The sequence below is a fragment of the Phymastichus coffea genome, unplaced genomic scaffold (assembly GCF_024137745.1).
Source record: "Phymastichus coffea isolate CEN01 unplaced genomic scaffold, Cenicafe_Pcof_1.1 PCOF00058, whole genome shotgun sequence".
Lineage (NCBI taxonomy): Eukaryota > Metazoa > Arthropoda > Insecta > Hymenoptera > Eulophidae > Phymastichus > Phymastichus coffea.
The window spans coordinates 1,131,697-1,153,103 of NW_026706869.1; the positions used below are offsets into that span (position 1 = coordinate 1,131,697).

The window sequence follows — 21,407 nt, forward strand, 5'->3', positions numbered from 1 at the left end:
TTCCAATGCAATACGAAATTGCTGGTCATCGCCGCGTTCTCACAGCTTTTATTTAAAAAATGATACGTAAAAAAGACAAAAGACAACGTATTAATTTACAAACACCCGATTTACTAATCGCGCTGTTATAATTTTATCGATACAGTTCTTTTGAATAGCATCTATACTATTATCGTATTTATGATAAGCGGTGTTAGGTGAGCTATTATATTTTGAGTTTATAAAGATTGTTTACGTGAAAAATAATACCTTATTGTTCATACCTCCTGTATGGCAACTTTCTTTTCGCCTGCCGTTTTTGTCGTCATTTTTTAATCAAAGTAGTGTTTTTGCAAAAGAACTCATGTTTTTTATATATGAGACTATATACTACAATCATTCTTTCTCTTGCTTGAATTCATTTTAATAATCTTGATTATAAATTGAGAAATTTCTTTCTGAATTACCCTGTAATATTAGCAAATCATAGATTGTCTACAGAAAGAGATACTTCTTATTTAGATCTTTTTCAAGAATGTGTATTCAAGTCAAGTACAAATGTCTGAATGAAATTTTTTTCATGTACGTTTAAATTAAAGCTTAATGATACTCGTACAAACATTCAAATATGTCAGATTAAAATATTGCTAATATTGCTGGCAGTCTGTTTGCCTTAGAGTTACATAAAGAATACTTTGAATAACAACAATACGTCATATTGCAATAAAAATTTAGTAATTCAAAAATAGGAATGAATTATGCAGCTATACGTCACAAAGTAGACGTTGTTATTTTGAAGTAACTGAATAGTACAAGTCTATCGTTATACAATACGTAACGAATAATTTTTAATGAGATTAGTGATTAAAATTATTTTTGAGTTTTATTAACCTTTCAATCTTATGTAGTATAAATTTATATTTATAAATAAAAAGGTTTTATAGAAAAAAAATTTCTGGTTAGCAAACTAGAATATCTATACTATTAAAGACTAGTGATGTCGTCTAGCGCGTTTAGCTCCTCTTGTTTCTTTTTCCCTAATTCACGAACTTATTGCGAGTTCATTACAGTTTACAACCAAACCAAACTCCACAACATCTTTTCATTAACAATTATAAACAAAAAAATAACAATAAAACGTTTTCAAAACTCTTTTAATACGTTTAGCAAACGTTTTTTACACCTATCAAATCTGCAAAAATCTGCGGACATTTAAAACGTTTTTTTCACCGAAGATTTAATAACGTTTTCTGGTTTTACACAAAACGTTTTGGAAAAAATGTTTTGTGCTGTTTGAGTATTTTTAAGGATTTTTGAAAAACAGATGAAAAGTAATGCAGAATTTATCTTTACTGTATGGAAATATCGCATAAGCATGATTATGTAATCGAAACTAACGAATTTCTTATTAATAATTTGTATAAATGATGTATCCTGATGAAAATTCATATTCTGAAGCATGAAGGGCAATTTTGGCTGGGCGTTGTTCTGAGCTTACAATTTACCGATACGTTTTGTACTTCATTGTTACCCTACATTGTGCGCACGTAACGCAGGTGTTCCTTTTGCGTAAACTTACTTTATATTGTTCGAAGTGAATTATTTTAACGTAATTCTAAAAATTACTTTTTAATAAGTTTTCTCATCATGTTACTTTTACTTTTTTTATATAGACCGCATCCTTTCTGAATCTTAATTAATAAATATTTATTAACGTAGTTGAATTTTATATTCATTAAAACAATTTAATAGTGTTTTAAAACAATTAAATTAGTATTATAAGTAATGCATTCAACTGAATTTCTCTATAATAAAAACATTAAGTTAAATGCAATATTCTATCAGAAACTACGACGAATTATATAATCTATTTTGTAAATTAAATTTATGAATAATACCATTTCTCGTTAATGTGGCTATTGATCATGCCTTTATATAATAACCATAACAATGTTATTATTCTTTAAAGTATATTATTATCGCAGTAAAAATTTCCATATGAAAGTTCATTTTTTGTCTTAGACTGATAAATAAAATAATATACATTATATAAAATAAAATTGAATTTTGATAAATAAATGTTGTATATTTAACTAACCAATTGTCAACAATAAATTCTGTTTCTTTACCTTAAAATGTGTACAAGATAAAAAAAATTTTTCTAAAAAAATTACGATACGGGTACAGCTACGGCGACATTATCATCTTCTTCCTCTTCAGGAGCTGGCTGTTTATTATCAGAACTTTCTTCTTTAGTATATATAGTATGATCTATTTTCAATCTTGCTTTTGATGAAGGACATTCAACTCGAATCCTGTAAAATTTTGTTTAATAAATGGGTAACAATTTAATAAGAAAAATAAACATAGTATATACTTACCTAGTAATAAAAAAACCAGGTCTCTTTGGTTTTACTTTCATAATACTATCTACAGCATCTTGCAAGTTGTCTTCCAAATGTTCAGTTGGCATATCCAACTAAAAAGATCAATCGTGTCGTAAAAATTGTAAAAATAGAATCAAAAAGTTGTATATCGCAAATAAAAATGTAAAATTTGCTGTACCGTGCCAATAGGAATAGTTGTTTGTCCATACTCTGGATAATGATCATATGGTTTTGCAGTATATTTTATGCCACGAAGATGAGTATTCAGCATGGTTTTCAAATCTGGGCTCACAGTTCCTAGAATTTGTATTATGATCATTTTAATTAAACTTTATCACTCACAAATTTAAATGAAAAATACATAATGTACATATGATGGAATCTTATAATAAATTATAAGTTTACCTTGCTTAATTGTTGGATGTTTCTTTTTTAACAAGCCACGAATAGTTAATATTTCTGGCATCATAGAAGGATGAGCAATTACAGTGTCATAATTACTTACAGAAATTTCACCACTCTAAAAATATTATTAATATCATTAGTAATTGTCATGATGATAGTTGCTTTAATATTAACATGAGATATATTAAAACAAGTATAGGCTTATAGTATTGTAACAATTGATATACCATTATTAATTTTATGATATCTGATCCACCAGCAAGCGCTGCACCATTATCTAAAACTTCTTTAACTTCGTTCTCTGTCTTACAGAATACTAAAATTTGTCTGACTTCACCATGGTCAAAATTGTGTCTTACAGGAACAATGCTATGGAAAGTTTCAACAGGTTTTGTTTTTTTGACACCCTAAAATTATCCCAACATAGAATACATTATTAACATGTAACACGATGCAAAAGTTTTTAAAAACTATATAGTAGATAATAACCTGCATATTTAGCTCTACGTATATATTAACTAATGTATCTGGCATATTAAACATCGTTGGATGAAAATATTCTCTGTGAGACTCAATAGCCTCAGCAAATGAATAAATTTTCCATTGATAAAAAGGTCTATAATAGACATCATCTGTGGCAACAAGCTTTTTTTCGAAATTGTAGAGAATCATATCAGGCTTCACAATATTGCTGTAATAAAAGTATTTTTATCATCATTATTATACAGGCTGCTATAAAATATGTGTAATATTATTATAATTACTGTTCTAAAAATTCTGGAATATAGAAATTTTAGTAAATTTTGAACTAACTTACACTTTTTTGTGGCGCTTGATCTTTTCAGCTAATGTTAGTTTTTTAACTTCTACTTTAACTTTTTTTTTTCTCATCTTTTCGCGAGTTCCTTTTCTTGCAGCATAATGCCTGACTTGTGATAGAGCTCCAGGAAACATTCCATTGTACGCACCAAATCTATGAATAGCTTTTAAACTATTCATAATAATTCCTGAAAATAATGAACAAATGACACATATTACATAACTTAGCCTGTCCTACAACTGAACAAAAAATATTGGTTACGTAATTCAAAAGTAATAGTTTTGAATAAATTTCAATCAAGGAAAGAAATAGAGCTTTTTTATATACATATTAAATTTTAAGGTTAGTCCACCGTGGAAAATTTTTAACTGAACCGCAAATGTTTATCCTACGCTGATGTAATTCAATGAAACAACGTATTTTTATTAAGTATAATGTATGAATAGAAATTGATCATTTTTAACAGTATTTAAATAACAGATTATAAATTAACAACAATTCTCACCTCCTGAAACAGCCATTTTTCCAAAGCATATTTTGAAAACAGGTACACGGTTGGTAATACTTACCACAGCCCTATTTTATGCATGCGCTGTATGCATGCTATACACACACACGGACACATACACACACACATACACTATTAATAATCCAAAATGATTTAACTTTTAATTTAAAAAATATATTATTTTTCTAAAATTTCTAAAATTGAATGTTTGAATGATGTACGTTTATTAACCTTGATTCACAGAAGTACTCCGATACTGAATACATTATATCGCATAAAAATATTTTAAATTAATTAAATGCACTCTGAAAAAATTATGCAAAATTTGAAAGCACAATATTTCGACTTTTACATCGCAGTTGCAGCAGCGCTAAATATACCTATTCATAAAAGCGCGCATAGTTCACTTGACGACAAAAGGAATTAAATTGCGTATAAACGGTATAAAGTTCACGAATGCTAACCAATAAGAAGTCACAACAGTCATGAATCCGTCGCGTGTCGTCAGTTTTGATTATTGTGGTACTTCCGTCATATTAATATCGGCGGAAATACGTCAAAGTAACGGTCACGGACGCGTTTAGCAAGTAAATGTCGGCTGCTGTGTTGTATGCAGCCAATAGAACGTAGCCATAAGACGTGGTGTGTGTAGTTGTTGGCTGGCTGTCCCGATAAATGGAGTAGCTGCCCTTATAACTCTCGAGCTCTCTGGTCGGTGTGTGATTTGTTTATATATTGTGCGCGGCGCAAATAAAACTTGAGTGTGCAAGTGCTCCCTGAGGACGAGGAAGGCTTGTAGCTGTCGGTGAACAAACATAGTTTGAGATCTGGTTGCAGCGGCAGAGTTGCTTGTCTCCGCACAGTGCTCGCCGAGAGGTAGATGAAGGTGTGTATACGCTATCCTCTTCCTCGATTCTTTATCTCTGTCTTTCACCGGCCTCTCTGCAGCTTACTCACCTGCTTTTTCCTAGAACCCAACCTCCAACTAACCACGGTCAAGGAACTGTCGCGGTTTATTCGCCACCTCGGGCCGCGATATTGCGTGCTTTGATTACGCTCGCGATCGTTTGCTCTTTCGTGACGATGGGTCCAGCTTTTCGCGCCAGTGGATTTAGGTTATACGCGATCATCGCAGATTTTACGAATTTGAGGATGTGGGTGATACGCGAGAAGGAGATTACGTCGCGTCGATTTTGTAGCTGGACTTCGTTGAAGCTTCGCCGCGATTGCACGAGCACCGGCAGCAAGGTGCTTCGAAAGAAATTGACGCCGATGGGTCGCTAACTGCACCGATTAGCCAAGCGTTTAGATGTCGCACTAAATGCTGACCTTGGCTATCTGCATGTGCTTTGTTGACAATAGCCAGGTAGGTTCGTTGAACTGAAAATACCCAGCCTCTTAAATATGAGAGCTGCATTTGTTTTTTTTTTTCCCTTGAAATTCATCTAATTGCCACTAATTGCAGCCTTCCTAGCACATTTTGTGTTATCAATTATTACTATCCTAATTGATATTCAGTTGCCTTCTATGATTGAAATGTGGATTTGTTGCATTATAATCTGGATGTGGATTCTTTTCCAATATTACTGTGTTACTTGTGTTCACCAACTTGTCATTGCCTGCATGCTAATGATCCTTTACCTTGCCAATAATGTCCTAGCTACTACCTGTCCTACACATTTCATCACATCCAATATAGGTTAGTTTCTAACATAAATTATCTTTCAATCCAGAAATATTTGTGAATAGTTGAGTGAAAATTCAACATTGAAATGCCATATAAAATCTCACATCGCTCATATTATTAAATTTTGTTATCTACAAGAGCTTTCAATGCAAAATTTTCATGAACTCATTAATTAGCTGATAATATGATTCTGATATTAAAACTATGTCAGGATCATGCTCTGCTTTATCGTTTCAATGATTTCATGATAAAATATACATATTTCAGGATTTAAGATGTCCCGAAATCATAAGGATAAATATGAAACTACCAACCCATGTCGTTTACACACTATTATGTCTGCGGAGGATGCAAATTCTGGGAAGAAATCTTATTGGCCGGAATTGGAGATAACAGGCAGCATAAGGAATTTAAGCCCAAATTTATGGCGAATGACCCATCTAACTTCGCTTTATCTTAATGATAATAATTTGCAAAGGATACCTGGAGAAATTGGCCTTTTAGTCAACTTGAGAGTGCTTGATCTTAGTAGCAACAAACTCCGCAGCTTACCTGCTGAACTTGGGGATCTCATCTATCTCAGGTAATGTCAAATTTTTTATTAGCTTGCTTCTCTTACTTTTATTAAAATACTGCTTTTTATACTAATTGTAAAATATTATGTCGATGAGATTATAGAATCAATGTTTCTTGAGATTTTTACTTTTACCAAAATATTTGATTCTAGTTGTATATATAGAAGATATTTCTAAAATTTATGATTATCAAAGTCTTATGAATTTTATCCACATTCTTAAGAGTATTGGTAAATCAATTGATTACTTAAAATATTTCAAAAACATTGTATTGCATTACAATTTTAAAATTAATGAGTGCTTTTGCATTTGTCATGCAAAAAACAAATTTATAACCCTTATAACTTAATACGATTTTTAGGGAGCTGTCATTGAATAAAAATTTCCTTCGTGTGTTACCATATGAATTGGGAAAGTTGTTCCAATTACAAGTGCTAGGACTTCATGGCAATCCACTCAACAAGGATATTGTGGCAATCTATGACGAACCGATGGGGATCAGCAAGCTGCTTACGTATTTGCTGGATCATTTACAAGGTAGGATTTTATTACACTTATTTTTTGTTTTTTAATAATAAAATTTCTCAATAAGCTACATCTGGGAGATCTATCAAATGTATGTTTTAAGTAATTTTGAATACGTTCCTCATTATCTAAACAAGCAATAACTTACTATTATTAAATCACATTCTTATGTCTTGTTATTTTCCAACGAGACCTCAACAACACTTTTATTGCTTAGCAACAGGCTGCTATTACTGTTGTGATTTGGCATATTTCATAGATTTGCATGTATATCTACAAGTAAACAAGGTTCAACAAGTATAAACGGGTTTCAACAAATACTCAGGGTTATTTAAAATTAGTTCCAGGCCAGATAACTAATTATACTTTATCATAATTAAATTGTTATTATTGATTTATGAGAACCTTTAGAACGAAAGGTCATGATCTACTTTATCGACGTGACTCACCTGTTGAAAGTTTATCTTTTACCGAGAGAGGCCGCCACTAGTGATAAAGTTAAAATGTATTTCGACGAGGTAATCAAACCACTATCTATCCAATGCATTATGATAATAAGGTTTAATATTATTCAAATAATGCGAGTCGAAATAGTTTTATTCGATTGATGACGGAATCGTGAAAACTGATATAAGTTTTTACTTGAAACAATTGATTCTATCAGCTACAAATTTATTGATTCGTTTATTAATACACAATGTCATTGTTGATACACGATGAATGATTAGATGCACAAAAGATTTATTTAGAAGTCACTTTGATAAATGGGAATACAAATAATCGTTACAAATACAGTATTTATATCTTTTAGTTTATCTAAAAGAATGTAGTTTAGTTCAAGTTCAATTGAAAGTCAAAATAACAGATTCGCTAAGAAGATACTGTGATGTTATATTTTTGGCTAGGGAGCGCATAAAAATGAAAAAAAAACGGTGCAATCTGAAGTGGTCATGAGCCTCGCGACGAGGGGATATATGTACATTAACAGGGTCATCTGGGAGCAGCAGAAGGCACGCGTATAGGTGTATCCCATGGGTGTGTGTGGGTGGGTAGGTGGACGCCCTATAGCTAGCCGAGTGCGCTTTCGCAATATAATATTGCAGAGAGGAGTAGGAGGAGGACACTCTTCCCATCCATTGTACATTTTTGTTGTTCTTTTATTCCTCGATACTTATACTCTCCTTGGCTGCTCTCGCTTTTGTGTGTATCTCATTCTCTGGCTTTTTCCAGCCTATCTGATCTCTCTCCCCGCCGCAGCGCGCACTTCGACGAGTTATTGCGCGGTGTGGGTGGGAAGGCATAACTGTGCTTTCCACTCTCTCTCTCTCTCGCAGCGCCAAGTTAATGATCTTTTGTGAAGAGCACGCAAAAATTTTCAGCGCCGAGCCGAGTTATGATGGCGCGGTGTCATACCGACTCTATATATATGTATATGCCTATTCATGCGCTGCGTTTTTGCTCATTGTTCGATAATCATCGGATTTATATGCCTTTAAACCGCTAAAACTGCGCCCTCTCTCTCTCTCTCTCTTTCGCGACCGCCTGGGAAAACTCTCCTTTCCTATTGTACTTTTTTCTTTTCTCCTCGTCTGCATCCGAAGCTTGCGAATGCCTCGTTCCCTCCTTTTTGTCAGCCACGTAATAGTACAATTTTCGTCATTTCCATTCCCAAACGAAATAATCGAACAACGGCTCGAGACAGTTTTTTTCTTTCCTCTGAATTGTTGAAAGAAGCCAAGCCGAGCTTTCCTCTTCCGTTACCAGTGAAAGAAAGTTAAATTTTATTAAAACAGACTAAAGAAGCTGCAATCGCGAGCTCGGAAAACAAACAGCCGCAAAGCAGCGAGAAGCTTGGAGGGGCTCCAAAAGCGAGCGCGAGAGAGATAAGGAATGAGAATTCGAGCGGACTTTTCAATTCCATTTCGGCCGAAAAAGAGGATAGTAGTCTCAACCGCGCCCCCCTCTACTCTTTCTCCCCCCCCCCCCTCTCTCTCTCTCTCTTTCTCCGGCCGTGCGTAATAAACGAAAGGCTCGTTTGCGTGCTCTCGGGTAATCGATCGTCGATGCCAATTTCTCGCGTTCGCAGCAGACACGAGCCAAGTGGAAAAAAATCAAGTAAAGCAACTTTACTCCGATGTCTGATTTACGCGCGCCCGGAAGTTATTTTCATGCTTGTTCCGAAGTACAACTATCAATGGAAAGTTACAAGTGTATTTATATCATGTGAACCGGCCAATAATCGAGCATCTGTGAGATTTAGGACTCGCAGACAGTCAAGTAGAAAGTGCACATGCGTTAGATCCTGGCGAGGTAATAAAACAAACGTCGGCAGTTGGCGCGATTGAGCTTTCGACTTTTCCCAATCGGGCTGAAGAAGGAAGAAGAAAAAGAAGGAGGAAAAAGAGCGCTGGGCAAGCAAGTTTCTCCGTTACACTTTCAAGTCGTACAGTTTAGATTTTCGTGCCGCGTGTACGTGCGGTTCGCGTGGGAGGTCATTAGAAAGTCATGGAGAAATCTGCTGCTTGCCACAAAGATCCTCCAAGACACCTGCCGACGTGGTCGAACCAGCTCGACGGATCATTAAAGAAGGCCGAAGCTATTTTTCGGAAAATATTACGCAGCTCGGTGAGGCCACGAGCACTTGGATTACGGAACGCAGTCGAAGTCATTAATCTCACAAACACGCCTGTATGCATTTATTACCAGCACGAATTACGCCGAGAGTACGATGCTCGATCAATCATGCATATGCAGCGGATCGAGCGATCGCGCGCGATGTCGGAGACTCTGCGGCGCGTTTTTCCAGCGTTCATTTTTCTCGGCTAATCTCTCGGTGCTCTAAGTAAATTAGCCTGGATGATCGCACGCGAGCGCGGCGCAAACAGCACTTTCTTTCGGTGTTTTTTTCCCCCTCGCGGCGCCGAAGAGCCAAGCCAAAGGAAAAACCAAGAAAAAAAAACGGCCGGTCGTGCGATAGCGCCGCGCGTAATTGGGAGCGAGCGAGCGTATGTATCGCGCGCGGGAGAAAGTGTACGCGCGCGCTCGCTCGATCAAATGCTGATCAACGTTTTCTCTCGCGTCTCGTTCCTCCTTTTTTGTCCCTTCGCTCCCAAGTTCCGAATTCGGAGCTGCTTTTTCGAAGCATAATACGCTTTTATCCTTGCTTCTTCGGGACCGTACGCCGGCTTTATTCGTGGCTTAATGCCCGTGCAAAGTGCGATTCTCGCCTATCCACACGCGAATATAAAAGAGCCTCCGTTTGGATTGCATTGACAAAGAAGAGACAGGGTTCAAGCGGATCTAGTTCGACGCGTGAATAAATACATACAAAGACAATTCTATTCCCGGGGAATGATCATAGAGTATTGTTCCATTTTCCACTTTTCCAGTTGTGAATAATAGTGGTCGAAGAATATGTAAGCGCGAAAACATCAGAACTCAGCCGGCGATGACGCGTCGCAAGGCTTGTCGCATCTTTCTCGTTAGTTTCCTTTCACTTTCGTTTGTCATCGCGACGCTTCCTCATTTGCCGTACTGCTAAACTGAAAAGTCATGGAAAATGCCACTTGTCCGCGGCGGAGGCAAGGATTAGCGTAGATCATGGTTGCTTGTCTGATGGAGCTTTGTCTGTCTTGAGAAATTCACAGGATCGATTGCGTTGATTTACCTTACTGCGCCATTCATTAAAACGCAATTTGGCCAAAAAAGCAGTGACCGGCGGCAAACTTTCTCTTGACTCGCGACGGGTTAGACTCGGAAAACGCGTTGCTCGGCGCTATACTTTGGTTTATTTATAAAATAACCGCACGGCCGCCAAATTAATGTAGCGTCAGTGATAACGCATTTAACTCTTTTTTTTTCAGTCAGTTTAGCGAGTTTTTGTTTCGTGCAGCTAGTGAGCTTCTATATTTCATTAAATGGAAGGCGCCAGTAGGAATTGCACACGAAATTCAAGTGATTCCGTGCAACGATTGCAGTTTAGAAAGTGCTCGCTCGCTCGCTCGCGCTCGGGTTAGTTTATATCCATGGAAAAGCTATAAAAACGTCTGCTCTCGATCGATGGTACTTTACGTCACCGCAGAGCTAAAACCGTCCAGATTCTCTCTCTCTCTCTCTCTCTCTTTCTTTCTCGTTGGCTGCTGTTCAATATTAAAAAATCGCATTGAAATTCCTCTCGCGGCTCTGCTGCGACGACATGATTCGGGACTGAATTTGTTCGACTCGCTCGAGCATGTCGCCAACCGGCCCATTCGAGATCGCGAAACAATGTCGGAGTACCGGCAGCCAAGAGCACAAAGCGCGGAGAAAGCTCGCAGCGGAGGCCGTAAAAGTTGCATAAGGCAGCAGCCGAGCACTCGTCTGTGATGCGGCTCGGAGATGCACTCGCGAGGTAGCAGACGTCTAGGTATGTTTGGTTGTCGAGACGCGCTTCCCCCGTTGGAGACTGCAATATAGCGCGGCGGCGGCAGCGGCGGCGGCGGTGGCGGCGAGTTTCCGGGCGTCAAACGGAAAAGAGCCTCGCGCGTGCCTCGTGGGCTTCTTTTTCTCTTTCTCCCGCGTACGTGACGCCTTGGCAATGCTCGCCGCGCAGGCACAATGAGCTCGCTCTTTTACTTTCGCTTCCAGAGCTGCTCTCTTCGTCTCTCCCTCGTTCTTTGTCGTCGTCGTCGTCGTCGTCCGATGGAGATGCATGATTAAACGCTCCCCCAGAGCTGGTTTGCCACGTCTGATCTCGATAACGCGCTCTCTTACGACATTGCGCTCTTATGCCTGTATGCCTCCTCGAAACAAGTCCAAGAACGCACCATTGATGCGGCGCACGCTCCTTATGGAAAACCAAAACATTTTTCCTTTGTCAGAGCTTGCGCAACGTCTGCGTTGCGTCGCGTTCGTTCGCTCCTTGTTTTACCGCGACTATTCCGAAACTCCTAGTTGGCATATTTCTAAAATGCATTGCTGTAAAGACGATTATTTTTGCATTCGCTGATCGATTGGTCGTAGCAAAAGAGATTCTACGAGTCGATGCTTGAAAATATTTTCTGCAACTTTGATAAACATACAGTAATCTTTCAGCCGTCAATAAGCATTCGAAAATAAAACGGAAAGGAGATACTTTAGCTTTGATAGCGGAAATGAGTGTCTTTTGGCTGTGAGTTGCTACCAGCAAGAGAACTGCGATATAATTGAATTTTGGCGAGCAAAGCGCTGATCCGTCGAGAAAGCGACAAAGGATCGACTTCCTGTGCGAGAGCTGCATTAGGCGCACGTGTGTGTATGTGTATAGCCTTGTGCACTTAGCTGCGGTGGCAGCAAGTCGCGTGACGAGCTTTGACGATGGCTTTCTCTCTCTCTCTCTCTCTCTCTCTCTCCCACGATGTGTTTACAAGCGACCCAAGACTTGAATGCGAATTGGCCGAGTTTGCCGTGACTAGCCGAGCTTATAGCCGCGCTTGCACCTGCCCTGAACATAACATATTACTACACTTGCTTTGCGTTTCGAGGCTATGCGCTATTAGAGCATTTTTTTGCTTTCGCAGTCATTGTAATTGTCTGTACTTTAATTTGGATTTGGATATTATGAACACGCAAACCAATCGGTTTTCGTCATTTACGAAATATTAGATGGCCCTCTGTCACGCTTTCTGTAGTTTTCGATTTATTATGGATTACCATTCACTAAGTATGAAATATTTTTACTACCACCATAGCAAGAGACAGGAAAATGAATAGTTGGCATAACTGGTTCAGAGTGTTCAGAGGTGACATTGATTCTCAGTAACAGTTAGAATCTAAAATAGCGAATGTGGACTGTGTTTTCTCCCTTCACTGCCATCATTCGTTTCAGTATGCTACTTCCCTGCCGATGTGCCATTACTTTAATATGCGCGAAATGCAATACATTGGAACACTTGCACAGTGTTATACATGGAGCTGAAGCGACATCGTTGGATATCGGATTAAAAGTGCTTCTCGCGAGTGCAAGAAAGAAAAATGCCTGTACCTTGAGCCTCGCAGAGTTGAAATTGCCGCGAAAATATGATGGCCAGTCCGATTTTGAACGAAATCAGCTGCAGAATGATAATAAGCCTCGAGATGGCACGCTGAGCTGAATCTTCCGTAACATTGGGTGGCGCGCGCGGGCAACTTCCTCCCGTACGCGCGCGAACTGCTGCGCGGATGCTTGTCTCGTTCGTTTTGCTCCCCGCGCGCCGCGATATTGAGTTACGCTGTTGTTGGCTTCACGTTCGCTCGGCGACTTCCTTACATTTTTCACTCGCTTTCTTTGCAAGCGAAACGCTACTGCACTGCAGCCAGCCAGGATTAAGGGTTGCGAAAGGACTTTGTTTGCCTTGTAATGCCTTCATTAAATTTGCTCCTTTTATTATGCATGAGATACTTTATATTTTCATTGTTATACATTGATTTATATTTCAGCTTGGAGTTAAACGAGGATTCGACGTTTTTTGTTTTCCTGCCAAGCGCTTGCGCATCCAATACACGTGTGGATTGATTGTAAAAGTAATGTTGCTCAATGAGCAAAGTTAATCCTTGTGCTTCGGATTGTATATGAGCGCAGAGCCATATTTCGCCGTGAAAATACTGCGAGATCTTCAATCTTGCTTAAGAGCCGCAAGCGGCGCGGAGTGGAAGTAATAGACGCGAAAATTCATTGAAAACTTGGGGCAACTTTATCGAGAGAGGAAAGTTTTTGTCAGCGCTGGCTCGAAACACGAAGACAACACTAAACTCTCTTCGCTCGATTAATGGCCTCGAAGTGATAAGAGTCTCTCTCGCTCTTCGGAAGTTGCGGTTTCTCATTTGACCTACAGCGCCTGATTTAGGTTGTTTTCTCGCTACGACGTTGAATACCAATCTCCACAAGGTTTTTCCCGTGCCACTCAAGGCTTTTTCTTTTCTTGTTTATTTTTTCTCTCTGTTGTTCTGCAAGATTGAGTTCCGAGTTGTTGCGCACAATGAGGTCACTACTGGAAATATTTTACAACTGATCGATAATGATTTTTTTTCATCCGTAGTACTGATACGATAGAAAGAATTCTCGCAATTCATTGCATATCTCTTGCTTTCACGCTGCTATGCTCTTAATTTCATACTTTCGGTCGGGATATTTCTTTCATTTTTAGTACTAAGCGGTTCCCAAAGTCTCAAAGCTTTTTTCGTCCTACCTTTGTGAATTTAAATAACCGCCTCTTTAAAATCGGTAAATATTCGACCGAAAGAAAAAAATATGTTTCTTATTCCGGGAATATTTTTGTTCCTCTTAATTATAGCAATGCATGGCTCTCATCAATATTGCTGCCCAATTTAAGTAAAAATGTTTCTTTTTGCAGAAATTTTTTTTACTGCCCATCTTGTACAAAACATAAAATTTCAATATTTTGTTGTAAAATGTTGAATTTATGACCGCAACGTCTCCGAAGATCCACGTATCTTAAAACTATTGCGACAGGGCATTCAATAACCCTAAGAAATATTAAAGATTAAAGCGAGGCGGTGATGCAATAACAAAGAAAAATTTACGAGGAAAAGATCGCAAAAAACTAGGAAGCGATATAGCCGCAAGTTTTATAAAGCAATTTCAGTCTCGTAGGCGACTGTAAATTTCGAGGCTAGTATACAATGATTTATCGTCCTCAATACACAACGAAAAAGATCGTGACTGGAAAAGAAGGCACACGAGACCTGCAAAAAAGAAGAAAACAAGAAGAACGCAACTTTCACCTTGCAAAAAGGAATGAATATTAATTCGACGTGCTTTATCATTCGTAAAAGCTTCTTTATTTTTTCAAACGCGATAATTAAGCCGTTCGACTACTTTCGTTTTTGCTAGGCAGCATCGAATGAGGTTAACTCGCTTGTGGTGTACGTGCGTGTACCTTGACCTTGACTTCGCGTTCCCCTTTTATAGTGTTTTTTTTTCTTTGCCTCTCTCGTTTCGCAAGAACCTCTCTCTCGTCGTTTGAAAGTTAACGCAGCGAGATTTTACGTTAGATCTGCAAAGCAGGCTTCCAACATGTAAATTTTGAGCCGAGGTTTCACCGAAGCCAAAGTTGAGGTTATGTTCAATAACATGATATTTGCGCTGGCAATCAAAAGAACACAACTTTAAGAATTTTTCCCGTGCGTCGTTTTCATGCACAAATTGTCAAGTTGCTTCTCGGGAATATACAATTTTAGATGCTTTTACGACTTGTTAACGACGTCGTAAAAAAAATTTATCTGACGTGTCGCCTGCTGTTCGCAGAGCAGCGCGTTATTTTTACTTTGCATCTATATAGATTTATATTGAAAAGACGACGTATAGAACAATACTGAGCGCGGCCTTCGGAGTGCAAATTATAGCTGTGCGTGCGTGCTGTAAATCGGTTACCGACTCCATTCAACTAATAAATTTTACGAGCTTGCATTGCGTAATAGCTTCCAAGTTATTCGAAACACTTGCAAGTCAGCTTGCAAAAGGTGCGTGAATTCATCATCGATTGTTACGAAACACCGATTTGCAAGTTGGCGCCGGTTCTTTCGCAAAACGAACGGGTTGCTTGCTAGACACTAAAAAGGGCAAAAGTACACTTATTCAGTGGATAAATAAACAATCGAAGAGCTCGTATTTGAAGGTTGAGAAAGGAGATACTTAAAAATAGACATTAAAAACGGACTGGCTGGTAATGGAAATGTTTGAGCAAATTGCAGATCGTAGGAGTTTACGAAGATGAAGGAAATGCGTCATGAAAAATAAATAAGAAGAGAGACGCAAGAGACAAGCGTGCGCGAACGTATCGAACAGCCTTTGATCCAAAGGGCAGCAGCTATTCGCGCTTATCCTCGGCTATATAGAGTTTAATATGCGAGGAAAATTGCCGACGAGCGGGTGTCAGCGTGCAATCAAAAGTGTGCGACGGCGTCGTCGTTAATAAAACGGCTCAAATAACGGCTCGCGTATACGAGGTTATTGCGCCGTCGGCGGCCTATCGGAGATAGGCGAGAGAGGCGACAATCGAACGCGCGCGCTTATCGCGGCCTGCTGCTGCTGCCGCCGCCTCGAGTGACGTCTCGTAGGCGCGGAATTGACTGGTCTAGCGCATTTTTCTATTCAATTTGTCGGTGTGCCGCGAGCTAATGACCCGCAATTACAGGGCGTTTTATAGAACGCCGCCGCCAACCGACAACCTTCTTCAGGCGTGTCACTTGAGCGTATAATCTGCAGGATGTTGAAAAGGCATCGGCACAGCTGTCGATGTATAATCAACAATTACGAAATTCTCCTGCTATGCGTGTCAACTTGTCGGGAAGAAAAGCGGCTGGTCACGACGCGTAACGAGCTCTGCGCAAATATAATATCGAGGCACATCAACTCGATCGATCCCTCTACTCGTTATACAGGGGGATATATACGTATGCGCGTACACATATAAGGCACACATCAGTCCGAACGAGGCCATCGCTGATATTACATTTTACAAGCGTTCGACCATATAATAGCGAAACGTTCTCTGTGACTGACGCGCGTGTTGGACGGACAGCGCTCTGCTACTTTGAACGAGTTACTGCTGGAACTGCGATTGATATATTCCGCAGTGAATGACTCGCTTCGAAAAGGAAAGCAACCGATTCGAGTAAAAGAAAACAAATATAAAGCGTCTCCCGCGATGCACGAAAGCAATTATACCGATTAAGATCCATTACTCGGCTACTTTTTGAATTCGACTTCGTCGGCACTGCATCTTGCGGAACAAAACAACGAGAGAAACGTATTCGAAAAAGTCGAGTCATGCTGCTGCATCCCTCTTAGAGCACGACGACGATCCAACCGATTGATCACGGCTCCTTCCTTCGCCTTTTTTATTTATTTTTTCCCTCTCTCTCTCTCTTTCTCTCTCTCTCTCTCTCTCTCTCTCTCTCTCTATCTTCTTGTTTTCGGCGCCTTCACTTTCTCTCGTCCTTCGGCTTTTCTCTTTCGACGTTCCACTTTGCGCAGTGTGTAACCTGCTTTTTCGACGTGCTAAATTTTTTTTTTTCTTTTTCTGTTCCACAAAGTAATAGTGTTCTTGTTCTGAAATGATTGGTTGACCCGTTTCTTGTTTCTTTTTCAAATGATCGTCGGAAGCGAAAATATCTCGCAGAGCTTTGCTTATACAACGTTTCTTTTTATTGGCCACAACTGCATCCTACGAATCATCGCGTGGAATGGTAAAAAAATTGATGATCGACAAGTGGAACAAGCGACTTCAAAATACACGCAATATGGCGCAATTCGCTCGAACATCCAAACTTTCTAAATTGTGCATGTACGATCATGCCTGCAAAATGTAAATTCCAACAGTTTTGCGTTGTTGACCCACTTGGCCTGACAGATATTTGCATGCGGCCCGCGCATACTATATTTCTAATCGGCACCCCATGAGAGAAATATGCTCGACTTTTACGATCCTTTTGGCAATGTGGAAGAGCGGCTTTTCCGTCGGCATTGAGCAACGGTTTACTAATTTGACGCTCGAAAATTTATATTGTTGCATGTACCGCGTCCTCGTGCTTTCGGAATATCTGTTTATAATATCGAGACGATATCTAACGGCGCCAAGAATATAAAGCTTCGAATTTACGACAATTCTCGTGCGCAGGGTCGTTATGCGAAAGTTGCTCTCGGCACTTGTGTGCGTCGGGGAATATAAACTTTGGCGAAATTTTTATTATTATATTTACCGCTATCTCCCGCAGAAATCCAATGCATTTTCGATGTGACGCTTCTCCCAGAATTTCAGTTTCATCGCTGGCTATATACGTATGTATATATATATCTGGGTCACTGAATTTTAACCCTCGGCAGAGGCTGAGAGACTGCAACCGCACTGATCTTTCAATTTTTCGCTCTCGTGCGCACGATCAGACCGTCGTGCGTTCGTTCTTTTTTTTTCCGGAGGCGAATGTTCTTCGGCGTTTCGTTGCGCGCCAATTCGCCCCTCCTTGACACGCATGTGTGTTATTTGAACGATCAACCCACTCCAAGATTCGACGTCGTTGTTGCACGAAATTCGTTCAATCGTGCGTCCGCTCCTCTCTGCATGTATCGTTTTGTTATTTTTTTTTTACCAATTGTTTATCGCGAAATTTCCCGGGGGAAAAGTCAAAGGCAAACGCTAGAATGTATCTATTTCACGGGAACATTAGCAAAAGCAAATAAGATGTCTGAAACACCTCTTCCGCTTCGACGAAGCTGCTTGCCTGAAAAATGAGTATCAAATAAACTTCAAAGTATCGTCGTTACTCAGCTTTACAGCGGTTTTTTTTATGCAGCTCGGAAAACTTTCTCCTGCCGAGTAGGGGCAAAAAAAAGATCTGTAGACTTAAAAAGTTTCCCTCCAGAGTAAAAAAAAATTAGATCAGGAAGCGGTTGATAAGCTTTCTTGAAAAAAAGGGAAAATTGAAAATTTTCGTGCGACTGAAATTCAAAGAAGTAGAACAAGAAGGAAAAGAAGAAGTCTGGGAGGCGTCTTGGGAGGAGAAGTATCCCTTTGTGCTACGAGTCCGTCGTGTCGGTGCGCGAACGAACGGAACGCGACGGCTAAACCTCTTTCCTCTTTGCGCTCTCGCGAAAACTCGTTCGATCCATTTCCATCGTGAATCATGCGCACTCATACACATCTCTCTCTCTCTCTTTCGTCCTGTCTTGTGAGCTTGGCAAAATGAGTTTGGCGTGCGTTTTCAGCAGCCGCGCGATCGGTCGACCAACTCGCCGAGCTTTCTTCCCTCCCGCTTCCAGTTGCCGTCCTTTGCTTTCCCTCGTCGCTCATCTTCAAAATTAATTCGGTTAAATGGCGAGACGAGGTCGTCAGCTGAAATCGCTCGGACGGTATCTCGCGTACGGCAGAGCACAGGCTGGCACTATCGTCAGCCAGATAACGCCGCTCCCCGCTGAAAAGTCGGAGGACGGAAATTTGCATTTGGTATCCGCTACGCAAGCTGTCAATCTCCCCCTTTTAATCTGCGCCGCCCCTTATGTTGCTTCTTTCCTTTCTGAAGCCGCCGCTCGCTCGCCAAACTAATAACTACACTCGTTTCCGAGGCTGTATACACATGCGGAGACACGTTCGTTTTATTAAAGTATGCTGCCATATCTCGGTCTATCTCTCGTATCGAAGAATTTGAATCGGATAATTCGTTCGGATTTCACGCTTTGGACATCGGAGGCGATCTGATGAGTAGAAGTAGGTTAAACGTGAATGTCAATCACGCGAAAAAAGCGTTCTTTTTATTAAATTCGATTTCGAATTGACTTTACCAGCGAGGAAAAAGAAATGCTGTCGGCGGAGGCACCTGTATAAATAGGAGCAAAAGTCTCGGCACGCAAGATTATAAGGACACGTCGCATTGTTTTAGTTGGCGCTGGCGAGGCCCGTGCGGACGTGCGGATCATTAAAGCTGCCCGCGGCTGTCTCGGCTCCCAACAAAAACGTTCCCACGTCCTTTTTCCAGAGTCGCACTTACGTCATTTCGTCGGCGACCGAGTGCATTCAACTGTAGGACGCGCTCGCAGATTAGATGCGAGTCGACGATAAAAACGAATTTTCGGAAAAGTACGAGGATGAACTGGTTGATAAGGCTAACCGTTTTTCGTCTCGAAATCTAGAGAAGTGCGAAGCTTGTCGACGCGAGCAAAGAGAGGCGGTTAATCGATTACGCGGATCTTAATAACACATGAATTTTTACATGCGCTGAAAACGTACTGCAGCGCTTGAAGGATTCTATTAAGATAATAGCTACAATCAACCCACTTTGGCGTCGATACAGCAACAAAAAAATAATAAACTTGCGGGATCATAATGACTGAACTCTTAAGAGAAAGAGAGTTTGGATGTAAAGTGTTTGTTTGAAGGCTATAAGCGATTATCCGTAATTGATTTCGCAACACGGCGCTTACTTAATATTGAAATACGAATGCGCGGCTTCGGAGTCACGATTTTTACACGATGTCTTGTTTTTTTTATCGAGTTTCGTTTCAGTCTTTTTGTGCTAATTCAAAAGTTCGCGCGTGTAATATTTTAAGGAAATAGGACGCGCGTTTTTAATAACGATTGCATAGTTTATGCTTGATTGAAGATTCTAATTGCGTTGCTCGGAATCTCATCAATTAATGAATTATTAGTCTTCAGAAGGAAACTCTACGTGTAATCCATGGCGTAGTAAAAAAAAGTTAATCTTATTAACGATGTGAGAGCAGTAACAGGTTTTACCCTTAGCGAGAGAGAGAAACTTGTTCTTCGAAAGAAACCCGTTTACCAAAAGCGCGGAGTGAGAAAAAATTCCTCAAAGTCCATTCGGCTCCCGGGAAAACAAGCTCGGAGCTAAAAGCACTTCCTGGTCGAAGAGCCTCTTATCGGGGCTTTTCCGCATTCTTTTTCAACTGACCACTTTTCGTCGTCGTCGTCGTCGTCGTCGTCGTCGTCGTCGTCGTCGTCGTCGTCGTCGTCGTCGTCGTCGTCGTCGTCGTCGTCGTCGTCGTCGTCGTCGTCGTCGTCGTCGTCGTCGTCGTCGTCGTCGTCGTCGTCGTCATCGTCATTTCGTCAAAACTATGCGAAACAAAAGACAATTGACTGCCGCGGGTCAAATGAGTTTTAACCGCGTGAAATTTAATTACGGAAGTGTTGTCGGCTCACTTCTGTTGCCACCGCTTCCGGCATTAACCGAACAACAGCAGCGGGGGCGTTTGGTTTTATCGACTGAGACTGAAACGCCTCTTTGTGTTTTCTTCCTGCCGGCAAGATTTTCCGGGTTTTCGGAGATTAGGCCTGATTCTTCGTCCTTTTTTCTCCTTTTGCGGCTACGAGTAAAATGCTTATTCCTGTTTCTGAGAAAAGTGTACAGATGGAAAGTGGTTTTTTTTCCTTTCATATTCGAATTGATTCAGTCGCCTGGAAAAAGTTTGAACGCAGATAGTTGTGAATATGGACTTGCGTGTTTTTTCGACGATGCCATGTTTGCCTACGCGCATCGATCTGCCTGGATGTATTATTGTTATGTAGTAATGTTTGACAAATATTGATTTTAAATTCAGTTATCAGTGTGCGAGTATTTGTGAACACATATTCGTTCCGACAAAAAAGCGGCACAAGTGCTGCAGCAACCAGTATTGGTTTCGCAAAAAATGCACAGAAATTTTATCGGCTTCGCCGATACTCTAACGACAAGCGAAATCGAACTGTGTCGGCCGTTATCGAAAGCATCATTGCGACACGTCGGGGGAGATGAAAGACTTGAACGATTGCTTCATCGATAAGAGCTAAGTTTATGAACGTTCGCTCGGTGCGTCGTCGGCGCACGGGTGTAACGCAACAGATACGCTTTTGTGCTGCGAGCGCGTCGAGTCTTATACCCAAAATTATCATTTTGTTTCCTCGTTAAGCAGCCTTCGTCCTCTATTACCAGCTGTAATTAAATTTTTGCCTGCTCTCTCTTTCCTTTGTTAATTTGCCTCGTTTTGACAGCTCCTGTCCGTATGTTAATTAAG

General features: G+C 40.1%; 2 protein-coding genes across 4 annotated transcripts in view; one reads left to right on the forward strand and one right to left on the reverse strand.

Annotated features, from left to right (window-relative positions):
• Window positions 1–820: 820 nt before the first annotated feature.
• Window positions 821–4,237, reverse strand: LOC131666450 (large ribosomal subunit protein uL1m). 2 transcript variants are annotated; one of them, XM_058939111.1, is made up of 8 exons: window positions 4,161–4,237; window positions 3,589–3,778; window positions 3,261–3,462; window positions 2,999–3,178; window positions 2,772–2,886; window positions 2,545–2,663; window positions 2,361–2,458; window positions 821–2,294 (listed from the first exon to the last, which is right to left on the reverse strand). In XM_058939111.1, exons 2-8 carry the CDS (start codon window positions 3,768–3,770, stop codon window positions 2,150–2,152), a joined length of 1,041 nt encoding a protein of 346 aa, XP_058795094.1. In that variant the 5' UTR covers window positions 3,771–3,778; window positions 4,161–4,237; the 3' UTR covers window positions 821–2,149. The 2 variants fall into 2 exon arrangements, with proteins under 2 accessions (XP_058795094.1, XP_058795093.1); XM_058939110.1 differs by having other exon boundaries at window positions 822–2,294; window positions 4,097–4,231.
• Window positions 4,238–4,723: 486 nt separating this feature from the next.
• Window positions 4,724–21,407, forward strand: part of LOC131666448 (CCR4-NOT transcription complex subunit 6-like) — a 226,540-nt gene continuing 209,856 nt past the window's right edge. Inside the window, exons 1-3 of one of the 2 annotated variants that reach the window (XM_058939107.1) lie at window positions 4,724–4,985; window positions 6,054–6,369; window positions 6,723–6,898. In XM_058939107.1, coding sequence (XP_058795090.1) covers window positions 6,062–6,369; window positions 6,723–6,898 — 484 coding nt within the window. In that variant the 5' untranslated portion in view covers window positions 4,724–4,985; window positions 6,054–6,061. Of the gene's footprint in view, window positions 4,986–5,042; window positions 5,466–6,053; window positions 6,370–6,722; window positions 6,899–21,407 lie in introns of those variants that run through there. The other variant, XM_058939108.1, reaches the window with a different exon arrangement.